Here is a 27,017-nt window from a genome sequence, read left to right on the forward strand (position 1 = left end):
ACCAGGTGTTTAGCTCCTACCTTGAATAGATGCTTCACTCTGTGCAGGCTCTTCCAGAACTGCGATCCTCCATGTCCCGATCCACTGAAGATGTCATCGGCGTCTGGGTATTTGGCTCTGATCAGTTTGGCCCAGATGCTGTCTTCCTCCTGATAGATCCTCCAAACCCATTTGAGGAGAAGAGCGAGGTTCATTTTCTTGGTATTGAGGAGGCCTAGACCCCCAACTTATTTTGGGCGACAGACGGTAGGTCAATTGACCATGTGATATTTACGTTTCGGTCCCGCGCCTTCCCAATAAAACTTGGATCGATGGGAGTCAAACCTTGCGTGGATCCCATCATGCAAGAGGAAGAGTCCCATCGCAAACATAGGGAGATTGTCAAGGCAGGCGTTGGTGAGAATGAGCCGTCCACCGGCTCCGACTCCTTCAACAAGATCTCCTGCATCGAAAAGTCTTGCCGGGATTTCATCCGCGGCCCCGACAACATTTGCCGCAGCGCCGGCGACCGGTGCGAGTACACAGAAAGGTTCGTAGGCTCCGGCATCACATTTTGGCTACCTCGCGAATGAGACGTTCAGCTTCGGGACCACGCCCTTCCCGGACATGCTGTTCGGCTGCGGTGGCGATATTAGGCTTCCGGGGCTGGCAGTGGCAGGCGCCTCGGGCTTCGCCGGATTTAGCAGGAGCCCCCTCTCCCTCGTGTCGCAGCTCGACATCTCCCGGTTCTCCTACTTTATCGACAACTCCGGAGACGGAAGCTTCCTCAAATGGAGCATTGGCCAGGCCGTCGACACCGCGATGGCTAAGGGCAGCCGCATCACGCCGCTACTCGTGCCCAACCGGAAGGAACCCTTAGAGGTCGTTCCGTATCCATCATTTGAGCCTGGAATCCTGGAATTCATTTTAAAATTTCATAGATGGGCTGTTTGGTTGCCACAGAATTATACTATCATTTCATTTAGGAAATCCAGCAAAATGATGCCATGTATAATCGCAATACCAAGCTTGAAACCTGTCATTCACGTTTCTTCATGGAAGCCATTTACAAATTCAATATTGAATTCTACTGTCATTTATAATTTCTGTGGCAACCAAATTAGTGTCCATTTCTGAAATTACAATGTAAATAAAATGAATACATGTATTCATTTCAAAATGCTACAAATAAAATAAAAGTCTGGCTTCCAAACGACTTCTTATTACAATCAGCTCCTCACCGACATCCCGGCGGGAACCTTCGACGTCGGGGCAGACGGCTCCGGTGGGGTGTTCCTGAGCACCACCCTTCCTGTCACCTACCTCGAACAGGCCGCGTACAACGTCCTGAGGCGGGAGCTCGTCAGCGGGATCAAGGCACAGGTCGTGGCTCCGGCGTTCGCCGCCGACGACCTCACCCGCCTGTGCTTCCTCACGCAAGACTTCGACAAAGCCAAGATTCCCACGATCTCGCTGGTGTTCGACGGTTCCGACGCGGCGATGGAGCTCTCAGTGGAGAACTACTTCTTCAAACTCGCCGACGGGACGACGTGCCTCACCATCCAGCCGTCGAGGGGCGGGTCCGTCCTCGGGAGCCTGCTGCAGGCGGGCAGGGCCATGACCTACGACATCTATGCCGCTGGTGGCGGCCAGCTGACGTTTGAGATGGCCACGGCGGGTGCTCCGGCGCAGGTACAGGTGTCGCTCATGACAATCATAGCCACTCTTCTAGTAGCGTGGGTGCTCGGGGACCAAAGCATATAAGCATAAGCACAATTGTGCTGTTGATTTTGTTGTTGCCATTTGTATGAGCATAAGCACAATTGTGCATGTTGATTTTGTGTTCAGAGTTTATAAACCGATGGGTTTTACTACACTATATAAGTTCTAGTCTCCTCTGGCCCAGCTTCTCATGTGCGCTGTATCCTTACAAGCTACAAATTCGATGTCGCCACTGGTCTGCACATCAACTTCGAAGAATGTAAGATTCAGGAGGTAGATAAGCAACAGCTAGATACGTTTCTTGCACAATCTGCCTTGGAATACAGTAAGCATGACCGGAGTACTTTGCTCTTCTAATCAGAAATGTATCATTGTAAGCACAAAAACTTTACTGCCCGAGCATAACGATGCCATCCTAAAGAAATTATTGGCACCCAGCCAGACACTAAACTGCCAAGAGATGCGAGAACACTCTGTTCCTGAAGGAGCAAAGTTTATATCGTGCAAACGACCTGGATCATAATCCCAAATTCACAGGCAGAATCGCAAAAACATTTTCAACTTCATGGCGAAATATTATAGCTGCAGCAATCACTACCACACTACTACATAGTACGCGAAGAACCTGGACTGGACCAACCGAAATGAGGAACACAGCGTCAGAATTACAGACGAGCAGAAAATTTTACGATGAAATTAACAGTTTATCATATAGCTTTACCACGAATCCCCACGGCTACCATTTACATCCTTGATATAACGAAGAAACTAAAGATCGACAGTTCACATAATTATTTACCTAGAACAGCAGCATAAAATTAAACAGGAGCAATGTTTGCTGCATTTTCTGAAGATGAAGTAAAACTAGGTAGTAAAAGAAACTGACAATAAGCCTTTCTAGAACTGGAAGAAGTCAGTCGTCCATGGCCTTTGCCCTCATGCAGCAGGAGGGCCCGCGCTTGGTCCGGCGGGGGGCGTCACCACGCCTCTTCCCGTAGAGGTACTCCACCAGCTGCACCCTGGACCGCCGCTGCACCGTCTTCGAGGCACGCCGGCTGGCGCGCTCCTCCTCGTGCTTCAGCAGCACCTGCTGGAACTTCTGCATCTCCATCTCCAGCCGCCCCACCTTCTCCGACATCTTCCGCACCCGCTCCAGGATCTTGCGCTGGCTCCGGCTCCGGAGGTCCACGCTCCCGCCGTCCAGCCCGTCTGCGGAGGTGAACTCCTCAGCCTTCGACAGCAGCTTGCCGTTGGCATCGATCAGCTGCGTGATGGCCTCCTCAGACTCCACCATCTGCGCCCTCACGCTCTCCAGCTCGCTCTCCCCTGACGCCTCCACGCTTGCCCGCAGCTCCTGGAGGATGGACTGGAGGTCCCTCAGCCTCTGCGCGTCCGAGGAGAGCCGCTCGATGACCTTCTTCTTCCACTCGCGGTGCGGCTCCGTTGTGGCGACGGGCCTTGGTACCTCCTCCTGCTTGTCGACACCGAGATCCTTCACCAGCATCACCTCAGAAGAGTACCGTTTACCCTTGTCCTTCTCGGATGCCGCCTCGCTCTGTGGCGGCCGCAGGTCATCGTGCCTTCCGCTGCCGCTGCTCGTCCTGACCACGCTCCACAGCGCGAGCATCTTGTCGTCAGGTTGTGCTGTGATCTTCTTCTTGAGGCGGTGTGAGCCGATGGCTCGGCGGCTGGGAGTCTGGACAAGGTCAAGCTGAATGTCCTTCAGCATCCGCTCGTAGTTCACGTCGCCAGCGTCACTGTCCAAGATGTCCTTGAGCTTGAGCATTTCAATCTGCTTCCTGGCGTCCTGGAGATTGCTGCTGAAATCAAGCCTTTCTTGCTCGAGGACAACTCCAGTGTCTGTAACCACCTTCTGGAGTGCTTTGATCGTTCCATGCAGTTTCTGCAGCTCCATGTCTTTTACCAGTTTAGGTGAGTTTTGGTCATCACTTGGTCTCACAGCAATCTTTGAGAGCTGAGGTGACAACAGAAATTCCTAAAAAAAGCAGCAAGTGAAGTGAGTCCCACACAAGTAAATCAAATCACATACAGCGAGTATAATAAACTAATAAAGGCATACTATTAACAGCACAAACATCAGATATCTCAAATATATTATGGATGGATGCCTTTTTAGTAGATATTATGGATCCTTCTAGTAGGAAAACATTGGCATTCATTCTGCACTGAAGAAGTTAAGGGAAAAATATGTTTTAGCGAAAATAAACTCAAATAAACTGTCATCATATTTCAACATGAACAGGGAAGAGGCAAATAGAGAGCATTGATAGATAATGCCTAGATGTATGTATACCTCCTTCCTGTGTTTGCTCGATGGCACGCAATCCTTGGCAAGTGACAGGGTTTGTCTCTCCAATGCATCGACTTCAGTTTGCAATGCGCCTAGTACTGTGAAGTCGCCATTCAGGTCAACCTTCAGCCTTCTGTTCTCAATCTCAACAGCACTTAGCTTGTCCTTCAGTGCATCCACGTACGAATTTCTCCGACTGATCTCCTCCTTCAACACTTCCTTCTGTACTATTTCACTTATCTCACAACTCTCACATGTTACAATGAGCTCAAGGACTTTCTCCTTGAAGAGAGCTGCATTGGCAGTGGCGATTTGCATGTTGGCCAGCAATTTCGAGATCTCTGCATCGCAAGACCTCACATCAATCACTGGCTGCTCATTGTTCCTAAGCAGTTGCATTTCACTCTGCAGCTTGTGAAGCTCTTCCCTCAACATTTCGTTTGATTTTTCAAGGCCAGCATTGTCGACTTCTTTGCGCTGTTCCATGTTCACCGCACTCTCCTGTTGGCTCTTCCTGCCAGATTTCAGTAGCTTGGTATCTCTTCGCAGAGTACGTCTTCTTGCAGAACCAGTCTCTGGACTAGAGCCATCACAGATGCTTATAGTTCTACTGAGCTCCTTCTCAAGGTAGTTATTCTCAAGCTGTAGATCTCCAAGCTTCTTGTTCATCAGTCTGATTTCCTGGTACAGCTCATTGCCTGCCGCATGGAGAGACCCGAAATCATCGTGCAAACATTGCAATTCTGATGTCCTCTCATCGTGGAGGCTTCTGAAAATGACACCAAGGATATCTGTCCTAACTGCTTCACCAATTAGAGTACTGAAATCGTCTTCAAACAACTTCTCTTTCTCCCTTGAGTCATAAAGTTTGCCTGCCAGTGAGGAGTTCTCTTCTATCAGCTTAATAATCTCAGCTTGCAATGATTGTCGTGACTCTTGCAGCTCGGAGAGTTGTCGAACCAAGAACTTGGACTCGGATTTCATCTCATCCACTTTGCGGTTACGGGCCTCCATGTCCTTCCGTAACTCACAGCTGGTCTTTACGAGGTCATGCCTTTCACTCTGAAGTTGTAGCAGCTCCTCGCTCTTCGCTTGCCACTCTTGCCTCAGAACACTCCTTTCTGACCTCAGATCTGCCACCTCTCGCCCAAAATGCTCCAGAAGCGTGACAACAAGCGACTTCTCGAGGATCTGGTTCTGCTTCACATCCTGGGCATCAGAGATAGTATTCAGCAAGCACTTGATCTCATGCAAGATAAGCTGCACAACTACGTCAAGCTTCATCAGATCCAAGGATCCATATTTCTCATCAAACTGTAGTACTTCCATCACAGAACTAATCCCTTCAGTAAGCTTCTGGTTGTTTTGTGACAAAAAGGCCAACTTCTCCTCAAGAACCTTGTGCGACTCTTGTTGCTTCTGCAGTTGCCCTGATACATCAGAATTTGCTTCTGCCATGTCACCTAAGCACCTCTGCAAGACGAAAATCTCGATCTGAGATTCAACAATCTTGTGCTCTTCCTCTTGAAGCTGGTTCTCCTTACACCGCCCATCTTCTAGCAGTAGGGCTATCTGCTTCTGTATTGCACTGAACTGAGTCTTGTCTGAGTGGGTGAGTTCTTTGCTCTTCTCTTTCTCTAGCCTTAACAGTTCCTGTAGCTTGACTACTTCATTACGAACCTTGCTTTTCTCCTGCTGGAGATCCAAGTGTCGTCCTTCTAACTCTGCATACTGGGTTTCCAAATCAAGTAGAGCACCATTGATGCTATCCACCTGAGACAACATCAAAAAATCCAGGGATCAAGTTAAATCATTTTTAACCTTGAGTGAATTAACAAAGTAATGAATATTTCAGGCATCGTACCTCGTGCACAAGTGTTCTCTTGTCAGATCTAAGTAGGGAATTCTGATTGCGGAGTGCCTGTGCAGACTCTTCCATGTCTTTCAGCTTCCTTCTATGGCTCTCAACCTCAGAATTGTTTTCAGATAACAAACTTTCCAAGAACACGTTCTTCTCTGATAGCTTCTCCATGGTATGAGAAATTCCCTCGACCCGCGCAATGAACATGGCACGCTCAGACTGGTGTCCACTAACCCTGGAGCTGAGGTGCTTGCAAGACTCTTCCAATGCAAGCTTGTTCTCTCTCAGTCCTGCAACCTCAGTAGTAGCAGCTGACAAAGATCTCTCCAAATGAGCATTTTTCTCCAATGTTCTCTCTAGCTGCATCAGATTCTCAACATACAGTGCTTTCACACCATCGTGGTTTTTGATGGTCTCTTTTAGCTCAACATTTCCATCCCTCATCTCTTGAGCCAGTGCTTGGAGAGATTCCACATTGAAATTAACCACTTCTATTTGTTCCTTGATCGAAAAGTGCTTCCTCTCGACATCACCCCTGTCATTCTTTATGTTTGAAAGTTCATGCTGAAGTACTTTCTTTTCCTCCACATGCCGAGACACCTCCTCCTCAAGTCGCCGCTGTGCATTCTTCAGGAAAATTATCTCATCCTGCAAGCGAATTATCACAGATCTAGAGGAGTGGTTTTGATCATCCAGCTTGCGGTTCTCTTCACGAATCTTCTCCAATTCGTTATGAAGCATAAGTTTGCTTGCTTCAATGTCCTTAAACTTGTTTGTTTCGCCATGCTTTTCAAGAGACAAAAGTCTTAGCTTCTCCTGTACTTGTGCCAGTTGCTTCTCTAAAGACAGCCGTGCCATTTCCGCTTGCATGCTTTTGAGTTGCTCTTCTTGTATAGAGATGCTAAGCTTTTCCAACTCGATGTGTTTCTCATTAAGCTCTTCATGCTTCTCTTTTGAAGCACACTTCAGTTTATCTAGCTCCAAATGCAAACCCTGGTTAGCCCTCTCAAGCAGAAGGCACTGTTCCTCTGCAGCACTTAAATTCTGCAGCCCGTTTTGCATCTCCTCTTTCAGCCTCTTGAATTCCTCCTGGGTATGTGATATTTCAGACTTGAGGTTCTGTAACCTGTCACCTGACTGCTGGCACTGTGAAACCGCAGCTTCCCTCTCCGATTCTTGTTGAGCAAGGGCCTTCTTCAGGCAAAGAACTTCCGATTCAGCGCTTTCACTCTTTTCTAACACTGACGAAATCTTCTTCTTAAGGTCTTGATTTTCCTGTGACAAGCTTGAAATTTCTTTCTGTAGCTTCTCATGGTCCTGGTCATCTGCAATACGAGTGTGTTAGTTTTATCTGACTTGTATTAGGATAGTGTACTTACAGAGGAAGTGAGTTTGTACAGCATACCTCTGCTACGCCTTTTCGAATCACCAGTGCTGATGAAAGAGCGGAAAAATGGTGTCATATCGCCACGATTGTCAGAGTCAGTTTCAGACGATGCAGTTTCAGATGGCAGGTCATCATCCAAATCTATCAGATACTCGTCGGGAAATACTTCTGCCATTTTTTTATGAGCCTGTCGGAGCTCCCCAGCTGCATGATCATATCTTTCAGCTAAAGCTCGGTAAGCACGGTATAATTCCTCAAGCAAGGACATCAGCTCCGGGCGCCTTTTGTAGTACATTTCTGCTCTTCTTGCGAACGAGTCAGCATCCTCATCAATGATCTTGATCATAACTTTGATTTTGCTATCCGTATCTGTGTAAATACAAATTAATCAACACTGGTTCAGTAAGGAGACATAGTTTTCCTGACTTATTACACATATCAGAGACTTTGGTATTTTACAGATTTCCTGCACCGAACTTCAGAAAGTCCAGAAATGATGTACACAAGTTGACCAAAATCAGCAGAAACATCTTATGATCTCACATAAATACAGCAAGGCACTCAGAAAGTAACTCAGCTAAGTGTTGCAGAAAGTACTGAAATAGATCCAAACATCAAAATTACTAGCGCAAGGAATTGCAGTGATATGGTGCCAGCATAAGAACATGTAGAAGTGCATCCCATGTGAGAGAAGCATCAGATGGTTAATCATCAGGGGACAAAATGCACCTTGTAGGATCATATGTGCAACCTAGCATCCAGCCATTGCCAATGGCCCATTGGCTTGAGGATTCATCAATAACCAATTCTAGAATACCAATATAGTGAATCTCAAATGTCAAAATATGATGCCATCTAGCTGAAGTTCATATTTCCTGATTGGTATTTTAATTTAACTTATACTTCGAGTTATGTAATTTTACAAAAGAATTTACAATGCTATACTTGAAGTTATGTAATTTTACAAAAGAATTTACAATGTACCAGCCTAAGAAACCTAATCCGACACAGCAACATGTGACTCCTTACAAAGACTGTCCACAAGCATTGAACTTGTTCATGTGTTTTCCTCAATAAATTTACTGACTTTCAACAAGAGACATGGGGACATGGGCTATTTCCGTACCAAACATTATGACAGGCAGAGCTTTCAACTAAATCTGTACTTTACCATCAAGGCATTCCGCACATTCACATCCTTGAAAATACACCACACACTGCTAAGACAATGGCAACTAATGCTAACAAGCTAATAGAAGAAAATGGTTGGGTTTAAAACAGTTACACCAATCAATGCAAAAGACAGAGGGTAATGTCCATGATGCCACAACACAATTATTTCAAACTTGAATGGGTAGAGGACTAATGCTAATATTAGTGCCAACTATTGCGTTTGGCTGATGCTTTCCAAACAATGTATACGAAGATCTTAATAAAACACTTTAAAAAGATCTTAATAAAACGGCAAGAGTGACCAAACATATCTTACCTGAGAGGTTTTCCTGGAGCCATTTGGAGTTCTTAGGACAGATATGACTATCCCACCACCACGAGTACTTGCGCATCGGATTGTTCGGCGACATCCTCCTCGCCATCAAAGCCACCAAAGAGAGCAGAACAGAATAGCACTCCTTGGATTCTTCAGGGTTCAGAGAACTTGTTCTGAAATTCAGTAAGGAACCAACCTACATGAAGATCTACTGCAGGCGAACTTCCTGCGGCACATCAGAAACGATGAAAATTAACATTTGTATATGCAGGAATTTCGCAGGCAGATGTAGAAACGAAATCAAAACGCAGCAAAAAAAAAGATGGATCATCAAATTACCCTAGGAAACCAAGAAAGATTCTAGAGATGAAAGTTGCAGTAGAGGGTGAGGGTGACTGTATTGTCCTATATATAGGCATCTCGGAAACAAACCAAGACCACCAGTAGCGCACACACAACGGTCAAAAATTAAGATTAGGTAAACGGTGGTAACGCGTTAAGTTATTTCCTAATAATTAGCTTTCTGAAACGGTCAAGTTGTTATCTTTACGCTAACTATGGGGAAAGGTCGTTAATGAGATTACTAATTCTGCGCTTGGAGAGGAGGAGGTGAAAATTTGCAGAAGATTTCTCCCAGATTGCAATCTCAGTTACCAAATTCAGCTGAGACTAGACACAAACTGAAGCATCTCCTACCGTTTCTACTGGGTTGTCGATTGAAATCAATGTCAGAGAAAAAGATTAAGAAAAGGGAAGGGGTCATGGAAATTATCAGAACACTGCTACTGAACAAGAGAGGAAGAAGCGAAACAAAAACTGGACAAAGAAGAAGAACAAGAATCATCAGAAGCCTGACCTCAAGAATCCAATGAAAAGCGAAGGAAAAAATCCTTTGAATTGAAGGTAAAAATGCAAGAATGGGTGAGGAAAGGAAGAAGAGGAGGGTAGGGCGGTGACAAGAGAAGCCAACCAACACAAACAGGGACATATATATTGCCAACAGAAAGGAGAAATGCAGCAAGAAACCCACGCCGCCGCCGCAAACAGGGGAAATTACATCAATTCAAGCCGCGTAAAACGGGGCAATTTCTGGGACGAACGAAACCAAATCAGCAGCGCCATTTGCTGCGGCCATGAAAGGAAAGAAGGAGAAATCGCCGCAAGATGGGGTCCAGGAAATTACCAAGAAGGAAGGAGAAATCGCCGCGTTTCCTAAAGAGGCAGAAGGGAAGCAAGATCCTCGCGTCACATCCTGGCGCAGGCCACCAAGAGCGAAAAAGACATTTGCATCCTGAAGCAACAACCCCAGTGACCGAAACCACAGTTTTTTTGGGGGAGGAAAAGATGGGCAGTGGGCTGGTATGTTCTGGGCAGAGATTGTTATCTTATCTAGGGGAAGAAAGATCTTTTTAGGAGGCAGGAACACGAGGGACACGGGAAGCAAAATGGCCTGGCCAAGAAACGGAAACGGCAGGCAGCAGAGCCTACCAGCTAACAATAGCAAGAACAGCGCACAGAAGCAACGAGGAAAAGAACAAAGAAGGAATGCAGCCATTTTCCGGCACAATCTCGACATTCACGTCGCCTAAAATCACGCGGCGCCCAAATCAAGCGAGTGTTACCTTGAGCAGGAGAGGATCTTGAGGGAAGGATGGATCTTTCAGCGCAGCCGCGAGCGCGAACCCAGGGAAGAGATCCAGCTGCTGCTCCCCATCCCACCACACACCCACCCCCTAGGCCATCATCGTCATCCTACACATGGAGAGCGCCGTACACCCGAGGAGAGAGGGAGTGTGAGGAGAGAAGAGAAGAGAGAGTGTGTTTGTTTCTTGGAGCTCAGGAGTGAAGGCAATCATGGAGGACAGAGGTGTGGGGAGGACTGGAGGAAAGCAGGGCCAGTCATGGGCATATTAATTGTTTGCTTACTCATAACATTTGTGATAAATTAGAGGTGAGGACAAAGATTAGGGCACATTACTGAGTAGAGTACTGCTGGAACATTTTTTAGGGGAGCAATTTTGTTTATTTTGGTAGAACAGGATGTCAGGAACAGTGTTTGTATCTGTGCTGTTCTGCCACACATGTTATCTACCCACTTTGTTACTTTTTTTATTACTTTTTTACTGATTCCCAGTGGAGAAGTCAAGGACAGAGATCAGTCAAAGAAGATTTGAGGAATATTTTCATCTGCGGCTGCAGTGTGGAATTTTTTTACATTGTTGCTGGGGATTTACTCATTGTTTATTACCGTTGTGGCTATTTTTTGCGAGGATACTACCAGCATCCGTTGGCTTCTGAACGTTGGCGGTAAAAATCATCATCTCATTTTTTTCAGTGCAAAATAGAACTGTTCACAGAGAGAAAGGAGGAGGGGAGGGAATGGTAGTCTTTTCTTTTACTAACGGTAAATCTTTTTTCTTCAATGCAAAATAGAACTGTTTAGAGAGCGAAGACGGTAGATGCAGCTCAATGGTCGTAGCATTGCATTCATCTCATGTGTACCATGTCCTGGTTTCTCAAGTGGCCATTAAATTTCAATGTAAACAGGATTATTGTTGTTGTTATCTAATCATGACCGTCTTGGCCCCATGAAAAGCTTCACATAACACATAGACCATTTATGTGAAGTCAAGTGGATTGATACAATGTTTCAACGCCACAAACTAACGAAAACTGTAGCAGTATATAAAGAAAATGTACACCATTGATGTCAAGAAGAATTGTATAACAAGCATTGGTTTAGCGGCATAATTCTTAGACGCCTCATCCAATTGGTTTCTCATAGTAATTAAGAGATTGTCTAGCTTGTAATTCTAAATTTTCAAACTGCTTTGGCTTAAGTCATCTAGGACATTGTAGTGTCTAATTCAACACCTAATTAAACCGATGGCTTGCCTGGACAGTCTCTCAAAGGTTAAATGATTCTACTAAGCCAATTTGGAGGCACACATACCTTTGTCAACAAATATAGTTGTATTATAGGGTATGACTTAATTTTTATGAGCATAGTTTGTATTTTGTTTTCATAATACAATATTATTGTATTTTCAAAGGCAGTTCTCGATCATGTTCCTGACTGGTAGTGGAAAACTGTGGCCGTTTTAGTTATATTTTGTATATGCAGTTACATGGACTGCATGATGACCAGATGCCATGTTCTTCCAGGTAATTGGGGAGTTATTTACTGACTGGTTAGTGGTGGGAGGGAGATTGTGCACCTAACAACCAGTCCTAATCATTCTTAGGGGATCATTTTTATAATAAGCATGAGTGCTAGTAGTAGTGTAGTAGCGGAGGAAGGCATGATAGTGCTAGCATTAGAAGAAAAAAAACTATCGCTAGAAAAAAGATAATAGTGAAGTAATTAAACAATTACACGGAGTAGTACATTGGTCTTGCTGTCCTCTTTTGTCTTCTTTTTTGCTGATTTGGCCACACACAGTTATGGTTGTTGTCTACCCTTGCATTGTTTTTGTTTTTCTAGGAAAAGGCACCTTCCATTCTACACTGTCACTGGACCACCACTATACCACAGAGCTAATTTTGTGTTGTTTTCTCCTTTCTTATCTCAGTTATTTTTGCGTTTCGTAGTCAAGAGTTCCCAAGGGGGTAGTGCTTGGAATGTGGTTCAGATAGAGCATCATTGGCTGACCCATTGCGCTGCCAGTGTAATTTTGCTTTTACATAGGTAGATAATCTCAAAGTGCTGATCTAATCAATACTACCTCTGTTTCAAGGAATAAGGCCCATACGTATTCCAAGATGAACTTTGATCATAAAAATTGAGTAAGAAAATCTTGATTATATTATGTGTAATTAGTATCGTTGGATTCGTATTGAAAAGAACTTTTTAATGATACTAATTTCATACAAAGAGTGTTTATATATTTAAGTAATTTTTGATCAAACAAAAAACACGTAAAACGAGGACGCATTATTCCTTGAAACGGAGGTAGTATAATTATGTAGTGACTATTTTCAGCAGCTTTCTCTTATTAAATATAAATTATTGATAGAGATCATGTAGTACATTACTCGGATTGTGTTTAGCATTGTCGTGGACAACTATAATCCTTTCGCCTACCTAGATTTATGTCTATTTAGTGCTTATTTGACCCGTATTGCTCACTTTTATGGCTGGTTTTCAACCACAAGTTATAAAAAAGTAAACAACACAATTTAACAACCACAAACTGAGCAATAGAGGTGGTTTGCATAGCATAAGTACCACCACTATAAAATATGGCTTCCACGTTTTGATCACTTATGATTGTACCCTTAATTAGTTAGACTTAATTAACAATGGTACTACGTCTATAACTATTATGTTACGTTGATGTACACCTAGGTAACACCATAGTTTTTATCTCAACTCTGCTATATATATAGTGTGTGGGATGGGGACTGGTTCACTTCTATAGCTACCGATGCACACCACTAAAATTAAACAACAAAATTGCCCGATGCTATACAGAGCCTAGGTACATATGGACTCGGTTACTAAATCTTAACAAAAAAAAAATGTGTACTTTAAGTTATTATAAATATAATGCATTTAAATAATGAGTAAAAGGTATGACCATTTGAGAGGTGTCCAGAAATTTAAAAAACCGGGTGAGGAAAAAATTGTTATAATGCAAGTGATGACATTTTCTTTTGAGAAAAGGTTGTGCATACATTACTTTTTTCATACGAAAGGTATATATTTATTCTCTATGGATACATATGCTCTGGATACATATGCCCAGATACGAACAATACGCACTATGACCATTTTGTCATTAATTTCATTAAGTATTGCACTATATCAAATATAGCCATAAGTTTTTCCATTTTTATGTGTCCAAAATACAAACTTCTATTTTCCTTGGCTAGTGAGAACATATTTGCACATCACAAAAGGTGCATGTAATTGGTGTGTTTAAGCACCTTAAATTACCCTGGTGTGTCACCGGGAAAATGATGGGTGCGAGCTTGTGAGGAGTGTTGCACAGCACATGATCGATATGATAGAGCGAGACACTATTCTCAGATTCCTCTGGTTTGTGATTAAATTGATGCAGCTAGCGGTGCACGTTCAAGAGTTGGTAAGTTTTAAATCATGATGAAGAGTTTTTAAAACTAATAAAGGGTACGGAATTTATATATTCCTTGCTGAGAGTGGATGCATGTGGATACTTTAATTTAGCATTCTGGTCCATGCAAATCCAAAAAAATATTTGGAAAAAATACTTACTTGGTTTTAAATGTAAATAGCACACTCAGGAAAACAGGAATATAATTCTGTCCGAAAATTCACAATGAGTCTGGAAGAAAAAATAGTGTTGACTATGGAATGACAGTTTTTGTGCATTTTACATGACTGGAAATTATAGACACGTAAGAGGATGGATTGCATGGTCTTAATTACACTGTGCGCTTCAGTCCTAATCTGGAACAAAAACTAGCTAGGTGGAGATTGCTTCAATTGGGGACTGTCGGCTTGACTTTGCTGAGAGCTAGCTAAGCTAACCTAAGTGTTTCTTGGGTGCACCGTCAAAGTCATAGCATTTACCTAAAAGCCACTCATTAGGCTTCTAAATTAAACCAGTTGCACTGTACTTTGTTCATGCATGAGTTCATCAGCATGAGTAAATTTTACCTCATTTTTTGTTTTTTTTTCTAGCATTTATTTTTCTTTGTATATATCCATGCAGGTCGATACCAGAGAATTATACATAGGAACTTACGCGGACATAGAGTAATTTTTTTGGAACTTTTCATGAGTATTTATTTTCCAAAGATCATGCACTCGATCTGGATTCTCGGCGGATCAGGAATTCAGGATCATCTCCCTCTTTGTGGAGCAAAGGCAAGGGTACCACAAGATAGTGCATGTGCGTGTGCAAGTACAAAATCATCGATGAGCCCACGCTGATATTGATACACTGGAAAGAACCTCCCATGTCATGCATCCAGTGCATGCACTCAAGATCATTGATGTACACATAGCTGGCTGTCCCGTGGAATAGTGGATGCATTGCAATGCAACCCTCTGGTCTTCTTCGTCCCCATGCAAGTTCTACTCCTACCAGCTAGGGCCAACAACTTTCTCATTCCAAATGGCTTGCATTGATGGGTGGTAATAGCCTAACATGTAAATAGAATTGTAACGTTTCCATTGCTTTTCGTTGCAAAACACACATGTACTTACTGTGTCAAACAATCTAGAGCTAGCTTAGCCATGCCTGGATGCATGTGGTTAGGTGAAGAGGAACTAGCTTAGCTATCTAAATGTCCCTACTAAAACAGAGATAGCTATCTACAGGTCTATCATTTGTTTGTCCCTCTTGAAATCTAGCAGCACAAAGCAAATTAGGTTTAGGCATAGCATAGGTTGTTGCCAATTTTTCTGGAAGACATAGGTTGTTGTCATGGATACAGCACCTTAAGGAACAAATATTGTGCTAAATCTGTTTCAAAAAACATATTATACCGAATTTATTTTTACAGTCATTGTTAGCTCAAGAACTCTGAAGGAAATAACTTTTAGAGTAAATTCCACTTTTTACCTTGTAGTTGTCCATTTGTGTCACATATTACCCTCTTTAGTGCAAGTTCTACCCAAAAAAATGCAATCTAGGAGACTTTGAATACATATTTTTTCATATATAATTTCCTAGTCTATTCCATTAGATAGGTCTTTTAGTTGAATTAGCTAGATCATGCAATTTTACATGGTATAAGACCTACAAAGTCACGGATTCAAATTCTGGACAAAATAGTACTAAAAAATATGTGTAGCCTCGTTAAAAAGATCTAGTGATCCATATCAAGGCCCGTGCTCTAAAAGAAAGGCCACCAAATTAGACGTGAGGGGAGGTGGTGAATGTAATGGCCTAGTCTACTATATCATATCAGCCTTTTTGATGAACTGGCTGGATCATGCAATTGTACATGTAGCATGCCATGAGTTTGTTACTTATAAAGTGAAATGAAATTTAAATCTGGACCCTGCCATTTGGTAAATACCATGTGGTCAAAATAAAATGTACTCGCCACATATTTATGCCTATATTTGAAAAATAGATACATTGTGGAGAACCAGAACCTAATACACCTAACTTAATTGTTGACAGATATAAAGAATATTATGTTTGGTCAAAAGAAACATAATATAAGTATTACCTGCCATGAATGTTTATGATAGTTTCAAAAAAATCAAACTAACATATTTATATAAAATTTGTAGCTTGTTGTATTTTGAAAACCATGTCTATTTCTACAACATCATTTGTTTTTGTTATTTAGGATATAGATAATAAAAATGCTGAAGTTTGATTACACCAAAGTGATTCGAGAAAAAGGTTGAACAAAGCAAGGTTTTGGCTGATTCCGTTGACTGGAATTAGATTACAATTGATTGGAATTTTTGACATCCCAATAAAAAGCACAAATAAATAAGTTTAGTGACACAGAAAATAACTAGTGCATTAAATCAATGAAACACACAGTCTCAATCAACCAAAGTAAAAATCAATGAAAAGTAAAATGCAAGCTAGGGAACAAAAAAATCACTAACAAAAAATTATTTGCATATTACAAAAATTACAAGTTCTGCATGTTCCAAATGTGCAACTAGTTGTTTAAAAAAATATCGAAACATATTGTAGTTTTGTGTAATAAATTTCTTTGCAAATGCTTTGCATGTATAAAGTGCAATCGACCATTTTTTTTAAATAAACAAATATACAAATAAAAGAACAAAGCAATATAGTTGAACATTAAAGCTGCAATGGTTTCATATGCTTTTTAAATGTACAATTGGTTTAGATTAATTGTGCAACTGTAAAGAAAAAAAAGTACCGATTTTTCCACACCAAAAATAGTTAACCGTGTAGAAAAAACAAGACCCCTAGTCGACTTGTCACAAGGAAAGACAAGTCGATTGGTTACAAGTGAAAGCGTAAAACAAACTCGGGCGTACCATATATCTCAATTTTCTTGTAATTATTCGATTCTTTATAGTACGTAGACACACTACTATATATGCCAATTAGGCATCTCTTTTGAAGAAAAGGCAGGGAAGAAACCCATATATTTATCTCAACCATGTGTACGTTCACCTATAATTAGGCCTGCAACATGACACGAATATATATACAAATCGTGGCTTTACAATGGTGGCAAGCATGCACGCATATGCATGCTCTCTTCATAATTATCGGCACCTCACCATGTGATGTGAGCAACCAAAAAAGAAAGGGAGATCGACGTGTGGATCTCCCTTTTCCTCCCAAACGTTGCTCCATCTCATGTATCTCGCTTAATCAATCAATGGAGCTTTAGCTTAGCATACATGTACATAGCAGCTTCTGTGATCTCCTTCGTGATCTTCTTTTCGGATGTGCACATGAAAGGTGCACATCATCGTTCACTGGCTGCCTATGGATGATCTTTGTGCCTTTCGAACTTTCATCAGGACAAACACGGTGAACATTATGGCTCGTTTAGAACACATGAACTTCTGTTTCCACTGTTAGCCTCAAAATGGAGATTAATCTCTATGCTCCCAATTCACATGCTATTAGGTCATGTTTCACTTAGCATTAGGGAAGCAAATTGCTAGTGAGAAGGGTAGAAAGCCCTAATGATGGCCGAGAGTGTGGCGCACAAGCCGGCCGGAAACACCAGTTCCCCTTGCTTTCAACAAAAGGATGGCCCACGCACTGACAAGAGCCTACTTGTGATGGACCCACTGTCTGCGGGCCAGACATCAGTGGCACCTGAACGTTTTTCTTTTTGGCGAATTGCTGACGGGAAAAGAAATTCATTTACATGGTTATTATTCTGACAAGATCATAGTACATGCAACACCAAATGCAGTTTCTGAGATTCTGGCTAGTGCAAATGTCATGCTTGCTCCCCTGAAAACCATTGCCTGTGCTTGTACTTTTGCAAGCATCTGCCCACGTTGCAAGGTGTGCAACTTGTATAGCATCTAATTAATGGCACTCATGAGCCTTGATTAATAGTGTGGTTTATTATAAACCTTTAACGTACGAGAGCCCTTTTTTGGAGATGACATTATCATGTTGAAGAAAATTCAGTTAAAGGCAAGAAAATCTGAAGATGGGGAGAGAAACAACATCCTGGTTTCTGCAACTCCAAATCGAAATGTCGGCTTAGACCACAAAAGGGTGCAGACTTTCGGGCCACCAGGTCCCTGTCAACAGCACACTAAAAAAGAGGGTGGAAGTGTTGGACTGTCAGATCATATGATTCTCCTCATACTATGCCTGTCAACAAATTCCTCATAACGTGTGCAAATGCATGACGTGGAAAATCACTAAAAGAGCACGAACAGGTCGTGATAATAAGCTCGATTTTAGTAACTCAGTTCTGAAAACTCGGGCCGTGTTTGGAACACAGGACCTTTTTTTGTTTTACAAAATTTCACTAGTGCTTTGTTAGCCACGGGAATAGAAAACGGAAAGTCGACCAGTAACCGACGATGAAGATGATAAGGCATGGTAATTAAGGAAGAAAAAGCACGAGGTACCTGTGCACAAGTGATTGTCTGAAACACATTTCTGCCAGACAATGGTTCATGGTGACAGCCAATCAGTTCGGGATTTGGTCCCGTTCGGCGCCGGCACCCCACCTGGTGCTCCCCTCTGCTCCATGGCTCACACGTTCCCAGGTTTGTCTCTTTGGGCTAGGGAGCAAGGACCTCCCTCTCATGTGCACCTCAGCTGTTGCAATTCACTTGTGCCACTGTAGGTGTATTTCTTTCCAGAGCACATGCTCAATGCAGCAGCTTCCATCAGGATTGCAGTTTAGCGTTCAATCATTGAGCATTGCCATTAACCAATGTCTCTTGCATTCCAGAGACAGATTTCCCTTCCAGAAGAAATTAAGACAGACACAAGATACACCACTGCTGATCAATTTACAATGTTCCAACCTCGGCATTTACACCATCAGCACAAAACAAAATTGAAAAACAAATTATGCAGTTTAGGGATTCTGACAGCAAATGAAAGAAGACAAGGAGCCTGCTTGGTCAGCAGATCGGTTGGGCGGCAGCCAGTGCCGGTGCTTGATCAAAGCAGTTCAACATCAGAACCATCTATGCCAGAGACACAAAATAATCCCTTGCTTAATGAGGTCCCAGCAGGCTGCAAATAGTCGACGCAAACTGGAGACACCACACAACATTCCCAACGCGCAACTAACCACATCCCACACAAAGCATGCCACCGGGCAAGGGAGAAAACAAATGACAGATAAGACTTGGCACGCCAATAATACCTTGATCTGAAAACGGGTTTCAAATAAGTGCACATCAGCACAGGTTGGTTTCAACAGAACTAACATCATGAATAGCTTGTTTAACTTCCATAAGGTTCCAAGGTAATACTACAAACTTAACCAAGCTAGGCACCACAAAGCACAAAGGTGGTATCTGCTTTCAAAGGATGACTCCTTTCAAAGGGATCAGCTAGATCCATATCATGGACACTAGAATCCAGCTTGCTGTAGTAAGACCAAGACCAATCCGATGTGAAACAAAGCCGTGCACCTCTCGAGGCCCTGCTATCCACCTGAAGCATCTCACGTTGTTGTGCAAAAAACGCATCATTGTAATCTTTGTTATGAACTTCAAAGGTCATTAACTCTAGCACTCTAGCATTTAGTAGAAAGAATGTGGCAAAGTCAACATGTGACTTGATGCCCCGATAATACCGCCAAACAACTGTCTTCAGACGGATGTCGAGAGATCTTATAAGATTCTGGTGTTTACGACGCCACAAGTTGGGTTTCCCTGGTCCATTCGACAGAAAATGAACATAGACAAACAAAAAACCAATCATTTCAAAGCAGTAAATCAATCAAAAGAGCAGTGAATACTATGAACAAACATCATAGATGAATAGTCACCTGAATGTACAGCTTTTCCAAGCATGGAAAGCATCTCATCAAGTCAATAACAAGATCCAGACTGAGAGCATTCATATCAACCGCTAAGATCTTGACAGTGTGCACCGCTGTTGTAAAGCTATCAACTTTGAATCCCTTCATGAAGCATGAAAGATATCATTAGGCCATATAAGTGCTGGTACTATGTAATCCATCAGCGCAAAGAAATGCAGCTGAGTGGAAAGGGCACAGCTACCTGAAAAACTGTGGAGTTAAACACGAGTCTGGAACTGGAACAAAAGGAAAGGCAGCCTAATGTCTCCAATTTAGGCGCAGAGATTACCGATATATGCAGGAACCTACACGAACCAAGTTGGAGCAAGCTTTTTAGAGAAGGCGCATTGTCAACAACAAGTTCGAGCCCTCTCTGTTCCACAGCGATGCTTCGAATGCTACTAGAGTTGATTCGGACACAACGGAAGCCATTGCTATCATAAATCAGCAAGCACTCCAGAGCAGGGCAAGCAGCAATCAGGGTGTGCAGTGAGGTTTCGGAGATGCTGACCCGTTTCAGCGCGAGCTTCTGAAGCTTGGGGAAGAGAAGCGCTTGGACGGTGCTGTCGGTAAGGTGGCATTCTCCGATGGTGGCAACACGGAGCGTGTCAGAGAAGCGGAAGGCGGCCGCCGGCGGTGGATGCTGCGTTTCCGGTGGAAACGGAAAGCGAGGGTGGTAGCTGCACAGCTCAAGCTCGTGGAGGTTGTCGAGGGCGGGAGACCGGAGCCAGGCTTCGGCTCGGTGGCCGTGGAGATGGTACACGGGCGCGCAGAAGCGGCGGCCGGGGCCCTGGTGGATGGCGAGGATGCGCGATATGATGGCGTCGCGGGCATCCTTGTCGAATAGGTACGGACGGCAGTCGAGGTTGAGGGGGGCGGAGCGCCAGAGGCGGCGCCACCGGGAGGCGAGGACCTGGGTGCGCGCGCCTTCCTTGGTGGGGAGAAGGGAGATGATTTCCCCGAGGACGGCGTCGGGGAGGTCGCTGATTCGGTCGCTGCAGCCTCCTTCCGCTCCGGGCAGCGGCGGCGGCGGCGGCGGCACCTGGTTCCCCGCCGTAGGTCCCGGACCGCGCCCTTCTGAAGCCGCCCCCACCTCGGGCGAGCCCAGCTCAGCGGACTTCCTCTTCCTCGAGCATCGGCCGGCCGCCTCCATCTCCATCGCCGGCCGGGTCAGACGGCCGCCGCCAGGAGGAGGCTAGGGTCTGTCTGGGGCGGCGTTGCTGGAGGGGAGACGAGCACAAAGTGATGAAACCAAATGGGTCCCGCACGTCAGAAGAGCTTCACTCTGCTTCGTCTCTTTCGCCAATTGATCACCAATGTTTCGGATTTGGCTGCTTGCTTGGCTACCGCTTTTGATTTTATCCATTTATCAAAAATAAATTTTTAAAATTAAATGATAAACTAGTTGAAAAATTTAGTTCTATATCTGCAACTTAGAACATCTCCACCGGTAGCTCCCAAATAGCCGTCGGCAGGAGCGCCGGCACCTCCGTTTGGGGACGCCGGCAGTGCATCCTTCATTTGGGGGAGGCTGCTCACACACTGACGCCTCCCAAACGGCGGCCCCCAAATTTTTTTTACAATATTTTGAAACAACATACCAATCACATTTTATTTTACAATCACACAAATAAATTTAAATTATTCATACAATCAATCAAACAAATATAATTAAATTATTCATACAGTCAATCAAATAAATAGTACTTCAATTATTCATACAACCCAACAAACAAATAGTTCTTAAATTATTCATAGAGGCAAACAAATAGAAATAAAATCATGGATTGTTGGCTGCTCCTCTCCTCGCCCACAAATGCGCAACTAGATCCGCCTTCAGCTGTGCATGGACACCTGCATCTCGAATTTCATTGTGCATATAAAGAAAAGTAGCAAATTCTTGGGGTACATGCTTTACCTCAGCTAGTGGCCCTTGATAATCAAATAGATGATCATCCTCGCGCTCGCTCTCAATGATCATGTTATGGATGATCACACAGGCGTTCATCACCTCCCACATCTGTGCGTCAAACTAAGTGAGAGCAGGGTACCTAACAATGACGAAACGCTGCTGAAGCACCCCAAAAGCACGCTCAACATCCTTGTGTGCTGCTTCCTGGCATGTTGCAAAATAGGCTTCCATCTCGTTCGATGGAGAGGGAATTGTCTTCACAAATATAGGATACGTCGAGTAGATACCATCAGCTAGATAGTACCCCTTGTTGTTTGCGTGGCTATTTACCTCAAAGTTCACGGCAGGAGCTTGTCCCTCAGCTAGCCTGACAAACACCGGAGAGCGCTGCATCATGTTGATATCATTGTTTGTTCCTGCCATGCCAAAAAATGCATGCCAAATCCAAAGCTCATGGTCTGCCACTGCCTCATGAATGACACTGCACTCACCAGTATGTCCCTTGTAGATCCCCTGCCAAGCAAAAGGGCAATTCTTCCAGCCCCAATGCATACAGTCAATGCTTCCGAGCATCTCAGAAAACCCTCTTGCTGCATTCTTCTGCGGGATCCGAGTTGTATCATCTTCTCTTGGTGCTCTTAAATAGTCTTTACCAAACACCGCTATGACGGCTCGGCAGAACCTGTAGAGAGTCTCTGTACATATCGACTCTGCCATCCGTAGGTAGTCATTGGCTGTATCTGGAGGAGCTCCGTATGCAAGACAGCGCATTGCAGCAGTGCACTTCTGAACTGAGGTGAAGCCCACAAACCTGTGCAATCTTGCTTGGCCATGAAGTACTTGTCGTACTCCCTGACGTCGTGGACAATCTTCAAGAACAACTCCTTGTTCATCCTAAACCGGCATCGAAATTCCTTCGGCGAATGAGTCGCGTCATCGATGAAGTAGTCGGCGTCAAGCAGGATTGCGCCAGCTTCAGGGGAGGGTTTTGGTAACACGAGGATGGAATTCGGATGGAATACCGGTATCTTATTGATGAACTTGGCCTTGGCCAGAGGTTGAAGAAGCACAGTACAAGCTCTCTCTTGATTGAATCGATCTACTAACTCATGAACCTTCTAGCATCTCATCGTCCCCCGCAGGGGTGTGCTCCCTCTCCTTATATAGGGGAGAGGGTGGCTTACAAGGGAAGAAACCCTAATGGCATCTTTGACTAGACAAACTACTTTACGAAGCCTCTTTGGCAGCCGGTGATGCCGGTATGTCTTTAATCAGGAACGCTGACATCCTCCGGTACCTTTTACGTCATCTTCTGCTTTGGCCTCAGAGCTTTGATTAAAGCTAAAGTTCTTCGCTCATCTTTGTCCTCTAGCTCTTGAGAGAATCTTTGACCAGCTTGTCGACGTTCTACTGTGTAGCCCGTCCCGGTACTCCCGGTATCTTCTTAGCCTATTTCGGTATACCCCTTCTGGGATACCGGTATAGTTTCAGTTAGCCACGTAGTTGTCTTTGCCATCCGAAATAATCTCTAAACCGGTACAACAACTGCCTAGACAAGGCTAGTTTGCCAAGCCTTTGGCATACCGGGGGTCATCCCCCCGACATCAAGTGTGGAGCAAGTCTCATGAGACGCGGTCATGTAAAGTTAGCCCGGGCCGCTTCATCCCACCATCCCACAAGATGCAAAGTACACTAACCAAAAACAACAAAAGCATCAATGCCCAAAAAACCATTGTGTTCTACTCGTGCAACCAATCTATGCATAGACACGGCTCTGATACCACTGATGGAATTCGTAGCATAGAAAACAAAAAATTTCCTACCGCAAGAACGAATAACAAGCGAAGATCCAATCTAGAAGATGGTAGCAATAAGAAGATCATGAGACTAACCCTCGAAGATTTCCAAAGCCTACGAGATTAGATCTCGTTGTTGCTGTAGTCGATCACTTGCCGCTTTCAAAAGCGCGTAGAAGATCTTGATGGTGCCACAGTCGGGCAGCACCTCCGTACTCGGTCACACGTTCAGTGTTGATGACGACGTCCTTCTCCCCGTTCCAGCGGGCAGAGGATGTAGTAGATCCTCCTCGAAATCCCGCCAGCACGACGGCGTGGTGACGGTGGTGGTGGAGATCTCCGGCAGGGCTTCGCCGTGAGCGCTGCGGGAGAAGAAGGAGGAGGGAGTAGCTAAGGTTTGGGAGAGGGGGAGCTAGGGCTGTGACTTGTGCACATCTTGGGGCTCCCCTTGCCCTCCTTTTATAGGTAGAAAAGGTCCTTGTATCGTCCAAGACCTGCCCCAAAAGTTTGGGAGAGTTCCGGTAGGTTTCTGTCAGCCAAAACCTACTAGAACTAGGACTCTTTTGCCAAATCCGAATCTGCCTTAGGGGAAACTTCTTAACCCTTAAGGAAAACATGGATACACCTATTATGTAACCCTCCGAACTTCCTTAGACAGCCCGGGTCGTCCCGGACACTTCCGGAACCTTCCACAATATTCCGGACTATTCCGGTCCTTCCAAAACCTTCTAGAAGCTCCAGTCAAAACACCGGACTTTTTCCGAACCCCGGAAAATGACTTCCCATATATGAATCTTATTCTCCGGACTATTCCGAACCTCCTCGTGATATCTCAGATCCCATCCGAGACTCCGAACAACATTCGAACTCCATTCCATATTCCATATCTACTTAAAACGACATCAAACCTTAAGTGTGTCACCCTACGGTTCGTGAACTATGCAGACATGGTCGAGAGCAGGGTGCCCATGCTTCGAATGCTACTGGAGTTGATTCGGACACAACGGAAGCCGGTGCTATCATGAATCAGCAAGCACTCCAGAGCAGGGCAAGCAGCAATCAGGGTGTGCAGTGAGGTTTCGGAGATGCTGACCCGTTTCAGCGCGAGCTTCTGAAGCTTGGGGAAGAGAAGAGCTTGGACGGTGCTGTCGGTAAGGTGGCATTCTCCGATGGTGGCAACACGGAGCGTGTCAGAGAAGCGGAAGGCGGCCGCCGGCGGTGGATGCTGCGTTTCCGGTGGAAACGGAAAGCGAGGGTGGTAGCTGCACAGCTCAAGCTCGTGGAGGTTGTCGAGGGCGGGAGACCGGAGCCAGGCTTCGGCTCGGTGGCCGTGGAGATGGTACACGGGCGCGCAGAAGCGGCGGCCGGGGCCCTGGTGGATGGCGAGGATGCGCGATATGATGGCGTCGCGGGCATCCTTGTCGAATAGGTACGGACGGCAGTCGAGGTTGAGGGGGGCGGAGCGCCAGAGGCGGCGCCACCGGGAGGCGAGGACCTGGGTGCGCGCGCCTTCCTTGGTGGGGAGGAGGGAGATGATTTCCCCGAGGACGGCGTCGGGGAGGTCGCTGATTCGGTCGCTGCCGCCTCCTTCGGCTCCGGGCAGCGGCGGCGGCGGCGGCGGCACCTGGTCCCCCGCCGTAGGTCCCGGACCGCGCCCTTCTGAAGCCGCCCCCACCTCGGGCGAGCCCAGCTCAGCGGACTTCCTCTTCCTCGAGCATCGGCCGGCCGCCTCCATCTCCATCGCCGGCCGGGTCAGACGGCCGCCGCCAGGAGGAGGCTAGGGTCGGCGGCGTTGCTGGAGCGGAGACGAGCACAAAGTGATGAAACCAAATGGAAGCCCAGCCCGGACCAGTACTGTAGCATGCTCCAGAAACGTTAGTGGGTCGCACACGTGGATGCCACATCATCACTGTCATGTGGGTCCTGACCATCAGATTTGTTGTCAAACAGTTTAGTCCTAGATTCGGACCTTTGTGCAACAGATTGCATGTGTAGTTAGTGGTTTATGCAAAAGACACATAAATTGAGTTGTTTGTCTGAGCATCTCCACTCGTTGGCGCTTCCCATACTCAAATTCGGCGAAAGTTTCGTCCGGATTGGAAAATTTTTGGCCTGGGGAGCGTCAAGTTCCAGCCGTCCCCCGGCAGAAAACCCCCAACCTCGACCATTTGACATATTTCAAACAAATTGGACATAAAATTTAACAAATTCGGCCAACAAGAGTCAGAAAATTGCTGAAATAATCAGTACAATGTTTAACAAGTGCTGAAACAAATGAAGCACACAATTTCACAAGTTTTGAAACAAATTAAGACAGACTAGTTGGCGTCGGCGTTGACGTTGCCTCGGAGCGCCCATATGTGCTCCACCAGATCATCTTGCAGTTGTTGATGCATTGTAGAGTCTCGAATCTCCTGGCGCATAGCAATGAAGATGGCCCATGATGTCGGCACCTGGTGATTAGGCTGTGCAAGAGGACCCTCTCTCTCATATGGTCCTTATTGCTCAGCCAGAGGAACCGGATGTTTTCGCTCATTTTCAATAATCATATTGTGTAGGCACACACAACAGTTCATCACCTCCCACATCTGATCTTTGGACCAAGTCATAGCGGGGAACCGGACGACAGCAAATCTCTGCTAGAGGACACCAAATGCACGCTCGACGTCTTTTCGGCAAGTTTCTTGTTTCTTGACAAACTCGCAAAGTTTGGGGGTGCTAGGTTTCGAGATAGTCTTCACAAATGTTGCCCACTTTGGATAGATACCGTCTGCAAGGTAGTATCCTTTGTTGTAGTGCTGACCATTGATCACATAGTCCACCGGGGGAGCATGACCCTCAACAAGCTTGGAAAAGATCGGGGAGCAGTTTAGGACGTTGATGTCATTGTTGGATCCAGGCATACCAAAGAAAGAGTGCCAAATCCAGAGATCATGGGTAGCCACTGCTTCAAGTATCACAGTGCAGCCTTTTTTGTGACCCTTGTACATTCTCTGCCACGCAAACGGACAGTTCTTGCATTGCCAATGCATGCAGTCAATGCTTCCAAACATCCCTGGAAAACCCCTAGCTTCATTTGTTGCAAGGATCCTATGAGTGTCTTCGACAGTGGGTGATCTCAAGTAATAGTCCCCGAACACTGCTATGACGGCCCTGCAGAACCGGTAGAAACAATCAAGGGCGGTGGACTCCGCCATCCGAAGATAGTCATCTGCACCATCACCGGGAGCTCCATACGCCAGCATCCTCATAGCCACTATGCACTTCTGCAGTGATGAAAATCCAACCAAACCAGTGCAATCCGCCTTGCATCTGAAGTAGGGGCCAAAGTCTCGGATGGCATACACAATTTGCAGAAATAGCTTTCTGCTCATCCTGAAACGACGCCGGAAAACACTCTCACCGTGCAATGGATTGTCGGCGAAGTAGTCGGCGTACAACATGCAGTAGCCCTCCATTCGCTGTCTCGGCTTGCACACCCGGCGACCTGGTGCCGACCCACCACGTCGACCAGTTGCCAGTCCGGCGTACATGCTTGACAAGCAACCGAGGATCATCATGTGCTCCTCGTCTTGGGCGGCGGCTGCCATCTCTTCTCGCATAA

General features: G+C 45.1%; 4 protein-coding genes across 6 annotated transcripts; 1 reads left to right on the forward strand and 3 right to left on the reverse strand.

Moving 5' to 3' along the window:
- Positions 1–341: 341 nt before the first annotated feature.
- On the forward strand, positions 342–1,743 carry LOC127303170 (aspartic proteinase nepenthesin-1-like). Its single transcript, XM_051333934.1, has 3 exons — positions 342–529; positions 582–861; positions 1,213–1,743. The coding sequence occupies exons 1-3, from the start codon at positions 342–344 to the stop codon at positions 1,741–1,743; spliced, it is 999 nt and encodes a 332-aa protein (XP_051189894.1).
- A 641-nt stretch (positions 1,744–2,384) lies between these two features.
- Positions 2,385–10,622, reverse strand: LOC127298772 (protein NETWORKED 1D). Of its 2 annotated transcripts, none has more exons than XM_051328622.2 (6): positions 10,372–10,622; positions 8,750–8,975; positions 7,279–7,629; positions 5,877–7,198; positions 4,016–5,785; positions 2,385–3,697 (listed from the first exon to the last, which is right to left on the reverse strand). In XM_051328622.2, exons 2-6 carry the CDS (start codon positions 8,853–8,855, stop codon positions 2,615–2,617), a joined length of 4,632 nt encoding a protein of 1,543 aa, XP_051184582.1. In that variant the 5' UTR covers positions 8,856–8,975; positions 10,372–10,622; the 3' UTR covers positions 2,385–2,614. The 2 variants fall into 2 exon arrangements, with proteins under 2 accessions (XP_051184582.1, XP_051184583.1); XM_051328623.2 differs by lacking the exon at positions 10,372–10,622 and adding an exon at positions 9,933–10,068.
- A 9,044-nt stretch (positions 10,623–19,666) lies between these two features.
- LOC127298771 (F-box/FBD/LRR-repeat protein At2g04230) lies at positions 19,667–20,963 on the reverse strand. Of its 2 annotated transcripts, none has more exons than XM_051328621.2 (3): positions 20,217–20,963; positions 19,995–20,010; positions 19,667–19,807 (listed from the first exon to the last, which is right to left on the reverse strand). In XM_051328621.2, the coding sequence occupies exons 1-3, from the start codon at positions 20,862–20,864 to the stop codon at positions 19,794–19,796; spliced, it is 678 nt and encodes a 225-aa protein (XP_051184581.2). In that variant the 5' UTR covers positions 20,865–20,963; the 3' UTR covers positions 19,667–19,793. The 2 variants fall into 2 exon arrangements, 1 of the variants encoding a protein (XP_051184581.2); XR_007850128.2 differs by having other exon boundaries at positions 19,673–19,807; positions 19,908–20,010.
- Positions 20,964–24,350: 3,387 nt separating this feature from the next.
- On the reverse strand, positions 24,351–25,226 carry LOC139831428 (F-box/FBD/LRR-repeat protein At2g04230-like). Its single transcript, XM_071820702.1, has one exon. It carries the CDS (start codon positions 25,152–25,154, stop codon positions 24,351–24,353), a length of 804 nt encoding a protein of 267 aa, XP_071676803.1. The 5' UTR covers positions 25,155–25,226.
- Between the last annotated feature and the right edge of the window lie 1,791 nt (positions 25,227–27,017).

Source organism: Lolium perenne, chromosome 5, assembly GCF_019359855.2.
Source record: "Lolium perenne isolate Kyuss_39 chromosome 5, Kyuss_2.0, whole genome shotgun sequence".
NCBI lineage: Eukaryota > Viridiplantae > Streptophyta > Magnoliopsida > Poales > Poaceae > Lolium > Lolium perenne.

Coding starts and splice junctions, on each gene's coding strand:
- LOC127303170 (XM_051333934.1), top strand. CDS start 342: ATGCAAGAGGAAGAGTCCCATCGCAAACATAGGGAGATTGTCAAGGCA. Junction 530..581: donor CGGTGCGAGTACACAGAAAG/GTTCGTAGGCTC, acceptor TGAGACGTTCAG/CTTCGGGACCACGCCCTTCC. Junction 862..1,212: donor ACCGGAAGGAACCCTTAGAG/GTCGTTCCGTAT, acceptor TATTACAATCAG/CTCCTCACCGACATCCCGGC.
- LOC127298772 (XM_051328622.2), bottom strand. CDS start 8,855: ATGGCGAGGAGGATGTCGCCGAACAATCCGATGCGCAAGTACTCGTGG. Junction 7,199..7,278: donor TTCGAAAAGGCGTAGCAGAG/GTATGCTGTACA, acceptor CTCGTATTGCAG/ATGACCAGGACCATGAGAAG. Junction 5,786..5,876: donor AGAGAACACTTGTGCACGAG/GTACGATGCCTG, acceptor ATGTTGTCTCAG/GTGGATAGCATCAATGGTGC.
- LOC127298771 (XM_051328621.2), bottom strand. CDS start 20,864: ATGGAGATGGAGGCGGCCGGCCGATGCTCGAGGAAGAGGAAGTCCGCT.
- LOC139831428 (XM_071820702.1), bottom strand. CDS start 25,154: ATGGAGATGGAGGCGGCCGGCCGATGCTCGAGGAAGAGGAAGTCCGCT.